We start from the raw sequence: 12,774 nt of genomic DNA, 5'->3' as shown, positions 1-12,774 counted from the left end.
ACCCCAAACCAACAAATAAGTAAATGTTAAAAAAATCAACAAAGCCTTCAACACTTGCTTGTACCAAGTAAAAATGTTCATTAAAAAAAAAAAACAAACCCACAAACATTTATTGTCACAAAATGAGTACAAGAAGCCTGTGACTATTTTTAAATACAATGCAATTTAGTCCCCCTAATAGCAAGCTATTTAATTTGACTTGAAGAATTTGAATCATGTTTTTGTATTTGTCAAAAAAGATTTTACAAATACTCTGTTCATCCTGTATAATCACATAGCAGTTAAAAAGGCATGCCAGTTTGCTGCAGAAGTAAAAAAAAAAGCATACATGCTTTCTCATGGGTCTTCCTTACTTACTTTTTAAAATTCTGATTTTAGTCCAGATTTTCCATATCCTTTCATCAATATTCCTCTATCATTTTCCTAGGATATAGGAATTTTCCAGATTATGGAAGTATTTTTTCTAGAGGTACAAAAACATTATTGCAATCTATTAGCCATAAAATACATCACTTTTTTGAAACACCTTATTTATGGACATTTTAATTCTAAATTGAATCCCTTCTTCCATAGGAAGGCAAAATCTACTGAAATCATAGTTTGCATCAATGGAACATCAAAATTCTTTAGGATACATTGCTAGTTCTATTCATTCACACCAACAAAGACCAAGTGTTCCGTAGAAAGGAGGGAGAGCAAAACAGTGTTTGTGATATTTGATTCACGTCTGGAAAGACTCCGTCCAAGTCAGAAGCACCTGGAATGTATATTGAGAAGACAAAGTATCATTTGACATGTACAATATTCGTGGTCCAAAACCTACACCACCTCTCCTACTGACTGAGGTGATTGCCTGGAAAAAGGGAAAATTTGATCCTTTTTACGCACTGCCTTGGAACTACGTGGCTTTAAGGTGAACTGTACAGAAATTACAATTTGAGAAGTTAAAGCTTTTTGCAATACCGTTTCGAAAGCAGTTCTTTCCCTTTTAATGGGGAGAGGACATTGCTAACAGATAGAAAAACGGGAGGCACAGTAATTAACTGCTACCTGGTGAACAAAAGTAGCCTTCAGAAACTGCAATTCCTCTATTCCTGCGATTCCCTCTATGGGAAAACCGATCCTATGTCATACTTGTAGAGATTGCTTCTCTGCTGTGGACTCCAGGACAGTGTGGATGGATGTAGAAGAGAGATCTCTGAAGCTGGGTTTTAGAAGATGAGGTTTGTTGTAAAGGATGAGGAGGCCTTGCTCTGAGCTGCCAGACTGCAGCTCGTGGCAAGGCCTAGGGAGGTGGGGGAAGGGAGAGGAAATTCCAAGAGAGGAAAGTCCTTGGAGAAGGGTGCCAGGCAAAGAGGGCGTCCAGCCCCCTCGGGACCCTTTATCAGGAGGCTTCAAGGTGGGCTGGGACAGGGCTTGTGCCAATGGGGTCACAGATACCTGATACTTCAGGGGAGGGTAACAGGTGTGGATGACCACACATTGGGGTGAGACAGAACATTCCATTTGACCTGGGTCTGGCTGCAGGTGACCTTCAGCTGGTCACATAGCTGTTTTCCCAGACATCCAGTAGCTAGGACATCTCAAACATCAAAATTACTTTCAATTCTATCTCATTTACAGGTTTCACATTCTCAGAGTCTAAGCAATCATATTTACAGGGCTTTCTGGCTTCATCCTCCCCAACAATACTGAACACTGCTATTGAAATTGAGAACCTGTTCACTTACAAACGGTGACCTATACCCCAAAGACACCTCTGGGAGTCTCACTGCCGGAGGTCCCTACACAATCCCGGTGCACGTCCCCTCTGGTGGTCCCTCTCCGTCTGCACAGCCCAGGAGTCAGCAGACACTGAACCAGACACCTGCGAGGCCACAGCAGCCTGCTGGGACCCTGCCTGGCTGAGTGAGATCTGCTGTGGTGGTTTCAGGCAGATTTTGGGAGAAACGCCCCCAGGAAGCTCCCCCTCCCCTCCCCCAACCGGTTCAGGAAAAGACTTCCTCAGAGAGAAGTGGAAAAAACCTGTTTATTAAACAGGCAAAGCACTCCCAGCACAATACCCGATGACAAGAGCTTCGTGCCGCTTACGGAGGGATAACAAACTTAAAGAAAGTCTCCTCGAGGGTCGTCACTGTGCTCCACCGCTCCGTCTCCGCTGACGTTGGGAGAAAAGGAGATGTGCAGGGCTGGTCTTGGTGGGGTGGGTCCCCTGTGGAGGCCCCTGGTGCTTCCCCCAGGTCCTTAATCTGGAAAGGTTGGAAAAGTTCTGAGGAGAGGGCAAAAAAGAAAAAAAGGAAGGAAAAAAAAAAAGGAAAAAAGAAAGAAAAAAAAAAGCAAAAAGCTTCAGCTATTCTACAGCATCTAACTACGCTAGCACTAAACTAACTAACTAACAACAGAGCTTCTTTCGTCTTGCAGTGTTCCAACTCCCCCGCTTCAAGGTCACTCCGATGAGCAGAGTTTTCCTGGGGAAAAACAAACCGCGCTTGCCCTCCCCTTTGCACCTAACAGACGATTGTGGGATACACAGTCACCCTAGGACACACACCTTGGCTGTTCTCCAGGCCTGCTGTGACAAACTGAAGCTCATGATTTGGGAACTCCCACCTCTCCTGTAACTCTGGATCCAGAGTTTGAATTCTATAGGAGAGCTGCGGAACTTTTGTCTCCATGCAGAAATTTGAACTTTCATCCTCCTTCTTTCCTGTGAAGAAAGAATGATGTCACTGGGTCACTAATCATTCCTCCATGAGCAGGAGATCAGCTATCTGACACAAGGATGCCCAAAGGCTCTGATTTAACCTCCCTGACAGAGGGTCTCTCCTCAGGGCTCTCCTGTGTGTGTTTTTTCATTCCTCATTCCCCCTTAGAAATCCTCACCTCACAGAAATTCCATTTGGCCATGAAGGCGGCATCTGGGAATGGTTTTCCATTGAACCACAGATTTTAGCAGGGAGGGGACAAGAAACCCAGACCAAGTTTTCAACCCATTTTCAACCTTTCATTTGTGCTTTCTATAGCCCAATAAATAGAGGTCCAGCTCTGAAAAGTGGGTCACAGGTATAATTCTAAGCCCACAGTGGCTTGAGCCCGCAGGAATTCCAGGGGTTTCCCTGGACTCCTCTGAGCTGCTCCTTGCCGTGGTTTGCTGGCTGAAGCCACAACAAGAACAGGACCCATGGTCAGGGAAGGCCGATCGTTTCTCACCTTTCCCTGCCCGGAGGGCACGAGGCCATTCCCAACACACTTTGTGTCCTCCCTGAGCCAGGCCCAGGGGCACAGCCTGGGGCCAGCCAGGCCACACTGGTGTCTGTGCCCCAGCTGACTCCTTCCCCTTCCCAGCACCAGCTCCTGCAGGCAGAGCTGCTCTCCACAGGCCCTGTGCTCACAGACACGTCCAGGCTCTGCTCAGGGAAGCTCCTCTCCCTGCTGATCATCCATAGGGAAACAAGGCTGGTCTCACATGTGCCCCAGCATGGCACCAGCAGTGGGAGAGCTGGAGAGGGGCAGTGGGGAAAGGGAGGGAGATGGGAACAGGACTTCAAGGGGGGAACCTTAACAAGTATGAGGCAATGTAAGAACTCCCAGCACACACCCTCTGCAAAGGTGACGGACAGAAGAGGGACTTGGACCACCTGCACCTGCAGAGAACACTTCAGCACGGAGGTGTTTCGGTGCCATGGATCACAGAAGCTGCTCCCTGAGGAAGGACTGTCCCTCCCCATCCCCTTGAGGAGCTGAGCAGGGTGAGCTCACAGGGTGCTCGGCCTGTAGAGCAGCTTCTGCCTTCAGAGAGAAACATCTGCTTGGCAAGGGCCCTGCTCACCTTTGTTCTTCTCCAACTCTGGTCTGAGACACTGAAGCTCATACTCTATGGTCTCTGACAAATCTTCTACATTTTCTTTCAGACTCTGAATTCCATGTGAGAGCTGCCGGAGGTATTTCTTCAACCTGGATTTCAGGGACCATACAATTTCGACCTCTTCTGTGAAGAAAGAACACTATCACTGAGTCACTGCTGTTTCCTCCTTGAGCAGGAGACAGCTATCTGACAAAAGGATGCTCAAGGGTTTAATATCCCTGACAGAGGATCTCTCCTCAGGGCTCTCCTGACGGTTTGGGTTTTTTATATCCATCCCTCATTCCCCTTTAGAAATCCTCACCTCACAGAAATTCCATTTGGCCATGAAGGCAGAATCTGGGAATGGTTTTCTCTTTAACCACGGATTTTAGCAGGGAGGGGACAAGAAACCCAGACCAGTTTTCAACCCATTTTCAACCTTTCATTTGTGCTTTCTATAGCCCAATAAATAGAGGTCCAGCTCTGAAAAGTGGGTCACAGGTATAATTCTAAGCCCACAGTGGCTTGAGCCCGCAGGAATTCCAGGGGTTTCCCTGGACTCCTCTGAGCTGCTCCTTGCCGTGGTTTGCTGGCTGAAGCCACAACAAGAACAGGACCCATGGTCAGGGAAGGCCGATCGTTTCTCACCTTTCCCTGCCCGGAGGGCACGAGGCCATTCCCAACACACTTTGTGTCCCCCCTGAGCCAGGCCCAGGGGCACAGCCTGGGGCCAGCCAGGCCACACTGGTGTCTGTGCCCCAGCTGACTCCTTCCCCTTCCCAGCACCAGCTCCTGCAGGCAGAGCTGCTCTCCACAGGCCCTGTGCTCACAGACACATCCAGGCTCTGCTCAGGGAAGCTCCTCTCCCTGCTGATCATCCACAGGGAAACAAGGCTGGTCTCACATGTGCCCCAGCATGGCACCAGCAGTGGGAGAGCTGGAGAAGGGCAGTGGGGAAAGGGAGGGAGATGGGAACAGGACTTCAAGGGGGGAACCTTAACAAGTATGAGGCAATGTGAGAACTCCCAGCACACACCCTCTGCAAAGGTGACGGACAGAAGAGGGACTTGGACCACCTGCACCTGCAGAGAACACTTCAGCATGGAGGTGTTTCGGTGCCATGGATCACAGAAGCTGCTCCCTGAGGAAGGACTGTCCCTCCCCATCCCCTCTGAGGAGCTGAGCAGGGTGAGCTCACAGGGTGCTTGGCCTGTAGAGCAGCTTCTGCCTTCAAAGAGATGGAAGTGTGCTTGGCAAGGGCCCTGCTCACCTTGAGTCTTCTGCAGCTCTGGTCTGAGACGCTGAAGCTCAGACTCTGTGGTCTCTGACCAATCCTCTATATTTTCTTCCAGAGTTCGAATTCCATGTGAGAACTGCCGGAGGTATTTCTTCAGCCTGGATTTCACGGACCATACAATTTCCTCCACTTTGTTTCCTGTGAAGAAAGGAAGATGTTACTGGGTCACTGCTGTTTCCTCTTTGAGCAGGAGATCAGCTATCTGACACAAGGATGCCCAAAGGCTCTGATTTAACCTCCCTGACAGAGGGTCTCTCCTGTGTGTGGTTTTTTCATTCCTCATTCCCCCTTAGAAATCCTCACCTCACAGAAATTCCGTTTGGCCATGAAGGCAGCATCTGGGAATGGTTTTCTCTTTAACCACGGATTTTAGCAGGGAGGGGACAAGAAACCCAGACCAAGTTTTCAACCCATTTTCAACCTTTCATTTGTGCTTTCTATAGCCCAATAAATAGAGGTCCAGCTCTGAAAAGTGGGTCACAGGTATAATTCTAAGCCCACAGTGGCTTGAGCCCGCAGGAATTCCAGGGCTTTCCCTGGACTCCTCTGAGCTGCTCCTTGCCGTGGTTTGCTGGCTGAAGCCACAACAAGAACAGGACCCATGGTCAGGGAAGGCCGATCGTTTCTCACCTTTCCCTGCCCGGAGGGCACGAGGCCATTCCCAACACACTTTGTGTCCTCCCTGAGCCAGGCCCAGGGGCACAGCCTGGGGCCAGCCAGGCCACACTGGTGTCTGTGCCCCAGCTGACTCCTTCCCCTTCCCAGCACCAGCTCCTGCAGGCAGAGCTGCTCTCCACAGGCCCTGTGCTCACAGACACGTCCAGGCTCTGCTCAGGGAAGCTCCTCTCCCTGCTGATCATCCATACGGAAACAAGGCTGGTCTCACATGTGCCTCAGCATGGCACCAGCAGTGGGAGAGCTGGAGAGGGGCAGTGGGGAAAGGGAGGGAGATGGGAACAGGACTTCAAGGGGGGAACCTTAACAAGTATGAGGCAATGTGAGAACTCCCAGCACACACCCTCTGCAAAGGTGACGGACAGAAGAGGGACTTGGACCACCTGCACCTGCAGAGAACACTTCAGCATGGAGGTGTTTTGGTGCCATGGATCACAGAAGCAGCTCCCTGAGGAAGGACTGTCCCTCCCCATCCCCTCTGAGGAGCTGAGCAGGGTGAGCTCACAGGGTGCTCGGCCTGTAGAGCAGCTTCTGCCTTCAGAGAGAAACATCTGCTTGGCAAGGGCCCTGCTCACCTTTGTTGTTCTCTAGTTGTGCTCTGAGGCCTTCAAGCTCAGACTGTTTGCTGTCCTGCAATTCTGTGAACGATTCATGCAAGGCTTCCATTTTTTTCTTGAGCTCCTGGAAGTCTACATCCATCTTACACTCCATGTCTTTTTTGGTCTTCTCATTCTTTCTCCTTCCTGTAGAAAAAGATTGGTGTCAGTGGGAAACTGACATTGCTTGCTTGAAGGGGAGACCATCCATCCTGCAGGGGATGACCAAGTCCTCTGTTTCGAACTCTCTTCTTGAGGGTCTCTTCTTGGGTCTTCCTACAGGTTGGGGTTTTGTTTTCTCTCCTCCAGGCTGTCCGGGTCTGTGCTGGGAAAAGCCCACTGCTGGGACATCTCTACACCCTGGGATCCTGGGGTCCTGGGCATCTGCATGGGGATGGGCATTGTAACAAAGGACTGGCCTTTGGAAATGGGAATTTATGGACAGGAGGGATTGTTTGATTTGACTGCACTGGGTCCTCATGCACACAGAGCTCTGGATCTCCTTCTTGCTTGGCAGGGTTTAGTTTCCAGAGAGTGTGGGCAAGGACTGGCACTCACCTGCACAGAAGGCTTCTGCCTTTGTCCCTGTAGCTAAGCTCAGGATGAGATTCCTCCTTTAGGAAGGAAAGGAAAGGAAATCCCAGAAGGGATGTGCTATGTCTTCAAAAGCATTACCAATTGCAGGGAACACCCTCAGCCAGAGTAGGACGTGTCTTTGGTCAAAGGTCACCCCTCTGACCAAACTGATCCCTCCCCAAAGGCCAGCCCTTCTGTGCTCTGGAAGGGGTTCTGCAGGCAATGTCCTTGGGGGAGAGACCTCCACTGGCTTCACTTCTCTCAGGGATAACACATCCCATCCCAAGGGTTCCCAAGGATGGCCACAGACAAGAGGAATGCGATCCAACACACTTACGATATCTGCTGAATGCCCATTCTATGATGTTTTCAGACAGAAGCACAGCAGCCGTTGTTACTGGAGAGCAGGTACATATAAAAATAAAATCAAAAGGAAAACAGGATATTTAACAAGGGCCTTTCCCCAAGGAACTTCAGGACGGCACTGAGCAGGTTCTGGAGCAGAACACATCCCACAGCCAACCCAGGAACCACGAGGTCCTGTGGACCAGGAGCCTCACAGCAGTGCTGGAGGGTTTCTGACCCTTGGGGCCCACTGAGGCTCTCCTGGGCCAGGAAGCTGCCTCAGCTGCCACAGCACTCAGGCACCTCACAGGTGCCTCAGTCCCACCAGAGCACAGCCACCCACAAGAGGGTGAGGCTCTTCTGCCTAACTCCGGGCGTGGAGAGGGACCTCCCAGGACCCTTCACTGACCCTTAGCACATTCGTTTCAGCCTGACCCCTCAAAGTCTTGCTCAGCAACACCCCCAGCTAGAGTAGGACGTGCCTCTGGTCAAAGGTCACCCCTCTGACCAAACTGATCCCTCCCCAAAGGCCAGGACTTCTGCTGTGCTCTGGAAGGGGTTCTGCAGGCAATGTCCTCGGGCAGAGACCTCCACTGGCGTCACTTCTCTCAGGGATAACGCATCCCTTCCCGAAGGTTCACAAGGATGGTGGCCACAGAGGAGAGGAATGGGATCCATGAGTCCACACTTACTTGCAGACTCAAACTGGCCTCCTTGAACATGCTGCCATGAACTTTTTTTTTTTTTTTTTTTTTTTTTTGTGTGCCATTGGGCTCACATGAGCAGAAAAACTAAAAAGAGAAATCTTCACTACAATATTTCCATAAGGATTTAAAAAATGCATTGAAGAGCTTCTTTGGGACACATATGCCCCTTATACTACTCAAACCTCTGATCCACTCAGGGTTTTTTAAATTACTTATTTTCCCTTCCACCACTGTCTAAACAGAAGTAATACTTATTACTTACTTAAGGTTTTACTCGGTTCAGCCATGTCCTTGTTTCTTGTCTCCTGTGTCCTTTTCTCAAGGTTCACTCTGCAATGCAAGGGAAAAGAGGGGCAAAGTCTCTGTGGTGGTCACAGGACTAGAGAAGATAATGCAGTTGATAAGATGTTCTGCTGTACTCCCACCTGGTCCCTAACCTTAAATCTTGTCTGCTCTGGAGCTCTGAGAATTCTCACAGACATGTACATCATCTCCCTTGGGGAAAATTAAGATTTTCTGCTTTTGCAGAGTGCAGAATCTGGTCTTCAACCCCACCCACAATTTTCCACCGAGGTAAGGGACCGTTTTTCATTCCTTCAGACTCAAATCCTGGAGGTTATCCTGACAAGCTATAAAGGAATCTATGGAGAAAGGACAAGTGACATGGCTGGCTGCAGATGCCAACCAAACTTAGCTCACTTCCCCTCCTCAACTAGACAGGAGGAAAAAATATGACTCAGGAGCTCACACAGAGCCCAGGACATCCCTTCACCAGTTGCCATCATGGGCAAGCCAGACTCGACTTTGGAACGATTGCTTTGCTTTCTCTGCAATTCCCAGTAGAGCAGCAAACTGAGTAACAAAGAGAAAACTGAAGCCACCTCACTCCCACTCCCCTCTCCTCCTGGTTGTGAACACACCTGGTGCAGGTGGCTGGGGGCAGCTACAGTGCCAGATGCAAGTTGAGCACCAGGTGGGAGCCTGAGACAAGAGCCCTTGAACTGCCAACAAAGCAGAACAAAGGGCACCAAGAGTGGTGGCACAGCTGGGGAAGGGACACTGAGAGACCCAGCAGGAGCCGAGGGCTTGGGAGGAAGACCCACACTTGAGCCTTGGGCATGAGGACTGTGAGGAGATAAAACTTAGGGGTTCCTTTGTTGGAGGAACAGCTCAGGCTGTTCCTGTGTTACTGCACGGGGAACAAATGGCTTTTATGGAATCAGACATCTGAGACTCTGCTGTGGGAAACCTGGTCTGGAAGCAGGGATGACACAGGGGCTGAGTGGGAGTGTGGGGATGTGAGGAGTCCAGCAGGGCCCATTGGGGCACTGGAGCTGTGGAGGGGCTCCCAGCACTGAACATCTCTGGTGGCTGGAGTGTGATGGCCAGAGACCCTTGGGAATGTCAGACTGGGAAGGTTCCTTAATAGCCTCTTCTGCACGGCTGGCTGCAGAAAGCATGGCCTTGCTGACCCTTCCAACAAAGCCGCCTGTCCCTTCTGACCACAGCATCAGAGGACAATGGTAAGGTGAAGGCAGAAACAGGGACTGCTCAGGAGTGAGGAAGGGTCTGCTCAGGGCACAGCTCACTGCCACGCTCTGCTCTCCCTCTCTTTCTTGCCTTCCATTTCCCTGTGCTGTCTGCTCCTTGTGACTTTCTGTTTTTCTTTGCCCAGGGCCATGTTCCACAGACGAAAGTGGACCTGGACTGAATTAAGGAACCCTTTGCCAAAAGCTGCTACATGTTGAGAAAGCTTTCCTGGTGTTGAAAGGGAGTATAGACCCTGGTGAGGAAAAAGAGCTCCGCTGAGGACTGTAAATAGAGAAATGCCAGCAGGGACCCAAGAGAAGCCACTGGCCCAGGGCCCATGGCTGTTGCACGGGTCCAAGCCCAGGACTGAACCCTGCTCTATTTCCTCCCACTACCTTTCCCTATTTTGCTATGGTCTGAAAGGAGGGAAAGAATATAAATGGCATAAAACACTCAATAGTTGAGGGTTCTTCCTCCTGAAAGCAGAGCAATAGAGTGATGGCTTCTTAACAGCAACAATGAATAGATGATGTGCACGTGGAGCTGTCATGAATGTGTCCTCTGCTATTATGAACACAGACGTGTACCTCAGATCATCACTCAGGGAAAGATGGTTATGCTTCCAGAAATGGGTCACCCTGCTTCTCACCGAATTCTTCACTTCTCTCAGAGAAAAATGGTTCTCTCTGTGTCTCTCACACATTTAGAAGGAGCCCTGACAACTGGTTTAGACAAGAAAATTATCTTATGCAGGGCCAGATGTTTAATCCTGAGCCAAAGCTGAAGCTTTGAAGGAAAAAAGAAAAGGGCAGGGGCAAAAGGAGGAAAGGGGAGGAGAAGGAAAAGAAAACAAAACGGGGAGGAGCAGGGGTGGAAGGGAGGAGAAAGAAAAAGTACAGCCAGGAAAAAAAGAAAAAAAAAAAAAAAAAAAAGAGAAGAAAATCTCTCTTCTGCATTGCCAGTGATGCCTTTGTTGGCCGGAAGCCAACAGAGTCTGGTCTGCCAAGAGAGGCTCAATCAATTAGACATTTGAATTATGCATTGGCATTAATACCAGTATCTGAGTGAAATCCAGGAGGACTGTATGAGTGGTGGTGAAATATCATTATGCTTTCGTTGGGGTGCTAAGATGAGGTATTGTTTTAATTTTTATATTACTAAGTTATACTCTACAAAACAATATTTCATTGTATTTTCAGATTTAAAATTTATCTAATCAGCTAACGTCAAAGAAACAAACAATTGCCCACAATGAAATCATGGCACCCTATAATCATGGCTGTGCCTATATCAATATGCTACTTACTTTTTACTTTCCTCCCAGTTAATGTGCAGCAAGAGTCACAGCAGCAATTTTTGCTATCAGATAGAAAAAAAAAAATTAAATAAGTATGTAAGGCCTGAATTGACAATTTTTTCTCTTTGTAGGAATGAATTAGGTACTGGATTCGTATCTGCAGACTGTGGAGCAGGAAGAGACAATGGACTTTGAATGGGAATTCCATGAAATATTAACTTTACGGTCTTCCTCCAATCCTTCTTGACTGGACCCTGACCCTCTGCAGCACAGGCTGGGCCTCAAAGAGGCAAAGGCACTGAAAGCCCTGGGGACTCTGGAGGGCAGCAGGGATCCTTCAAGCCTCAGCAAAGGCCTGTGAAGGCCCCAGGATGGTTCCGGGAGCAGCGTCCTTTTCCCATTCAATTCTCCCTGGGAGAACTGGACACAGCACTTGAGGGCCTCAGCAGTGCCCAGCACAGAGGGACAGTCACTGCCCATGAAGTCTTGTGAGAGGGGGTGTCACTGCTGTACATTGCCAATAGGGATTCCATTGGCCTTGCCTAGATGGGCGACTGCAGGTGCAGATTGCTCCGCTGCAGATATTTCTGTTTGGGCAGTGTCACACTTCTGTTGTTGGTTTTGTTGTTGCAGACACTGATATTCTTAAGGAAATCTCACCAACACCTGAAGGACAAGCTGGAGGATTCCCCCCTCAGTTAGCCACCAGTGCAGTGGTTCCTGACTGCCAACAGTGCCCGTGTCACTGGGCAGGTGTGCTGTGGACCGTGCTGGGCAGAGGGGGCAAACCCTCTGCCTGGCCATGTATGCCAGGGCAGTTGCCATTTCCCCATGGGAACCTGCTCACTGGCCTGCAGACTCCTCCAAATTGCTCCCAGAGCTCTTCTGCCAACTCTCCCCTGATGATCAAGCAGTTTCTAGACTGCCAAGACAGTGTCCCCGCTTTCTGACCCCTCCACTGCTCACTCACGCAAGTCAACCTTTGCCCATCTTGTGGAGGATCTCCATGTACCCCAGATGCTCTTCAAACCTCCCATCCTCATCCTCCCCGACACTCCCTCCTGGCAGAGCCTCTGCCCTCCCACTGCATTCCACCAACACCCAGGCACAGCCTTCCAAACCATTTAGGGATGGTTTTGGCTCAGAAAAAAAAAATCAAAACAAACATGTATGCAGCTTCTGAGATCAAAACAAGCAATACTGGATTGTTAGGGGTGCAGAAACTCCAATTCGGGAGCTTTTGGCTCAGAAACATTACTTTCGGGAGCAGAAGGAGCAAGCCGTGGGGAAAATACAGGAGCAAGGGGCTGTCACCCTACCTGGAACAAGGCTGGGAAGAAGCAGCTCCGCCGTGGGGGGTGTGAGCACCGGGGGGCTCGTCACGCTCTTCCTCGCCCGCTCGACCCCTCTCCGTCCCCGCCTGCTCCCCTTCTCACCCCCAGGGCTCCTGCCTCCTCCCCCAGCAGCTCCTTTCTCGGTTTTACACCGACTTCCTGTAAATGCCTTGAAAACTGAAAGTGAAAATGCCCCGACTAGGAAGCAGCTCCTTGGGCGGCATGGGGGAAATGGGCACACCCAGCGGCCCCTCCCTGCTCCTGGAGGCCTCCCAGAGGCACCGGGAATGCACGGGAGGAGACTGGGAGCACTGGGAGCTGGCCTTTTTAGTCCACTGTGCATTAGGCTTTGCAACTGCATATAAACCTTCTTTTCTTGACAATCTAAATGCTTAGAGCAGATGTGTCCCGTGCTACACATAGAACAACAACATTTAATCATTTTCTCTTTATTTTCCTTCCCTAAAGCCTGAACAAAGGGATCTGAAGATGTTAAATTAATACCACGTTCCTTTTGCTATTCAGCGTGATTTCTCAAAGTGAAAACCATTCAGTATACATCACTTCCTTTCA

General features: G+C 49.7%; 1 protein-coding gene across 5 annotated transcripts in view; it reads right to left on the bottom strand.

Moving 5' to 3' along the window:
• Positions 1 to 601: 601 nt before the first annotated feature.
• The window catches only part of LOC120747617 (uncharacterized), a 44,915-nt gene continuing 32,742 nt past the window's right edge, over positions 602 to 12,774 (bottom strand). For 3 of the 5 annotated variants that reach the window (XR_009208708.1, XR_009208709.1, XR_009208707.1), the window contains exons 6-11: positions 5,115 to 5,279; positions 3,830 to 3,988; positions 2,552 to 2,707; positions 2,092 to 2,269; positions 1,051 to 1,204; positions 602 to 757 (exon numbers count right to left, since the gene is read on the bottom strand). Coding sequence is in view for 2 of the 5 variants with exons in the window: in XM_058424310.1 (XP_058280293.1) it covers positions 748 to 757; positions 2,092 to 2,269; positions 2,552 to 2,707; positions 3,830 to 3,988; positions 5,115 to 5,279 (668 nt within the window). In the remaining 3 variants the exon portion in view is untranslated. Of the gene's footprint in view, positions 758 to 1,050; positions 1,205 to 2,091; positions 2,270 to 2,551; positions 2,708 to 3,829; positions 3,989 to 5,114; positions 5,280 to 12,774 lie in introns of those variants that run through there. The other 2 variants (XM_058424310.1, XM_058424311.1) reach the window with 2 other exon arrangements.

Source organism: Hirundo rustica, unplaced genomic scaffold (assembly GCF_015227805.2).
Source record: "Hirundo rustica isolate bHirRus1 unplaced genomic scaffold, bHirRus1.pri.v3 scaffold_110_arrow_ctg1, whole genome shotgun sequence".
Taxonomy (NCBI): Eukaryota; Metazoa; Chordata; class Aves; order Passeriformes; family Hirundinidae; genus Hirundo; species Hirundo rustica.
This window is presented reverse-complemented; position numbering and strand designations above follow the sequence as displayed.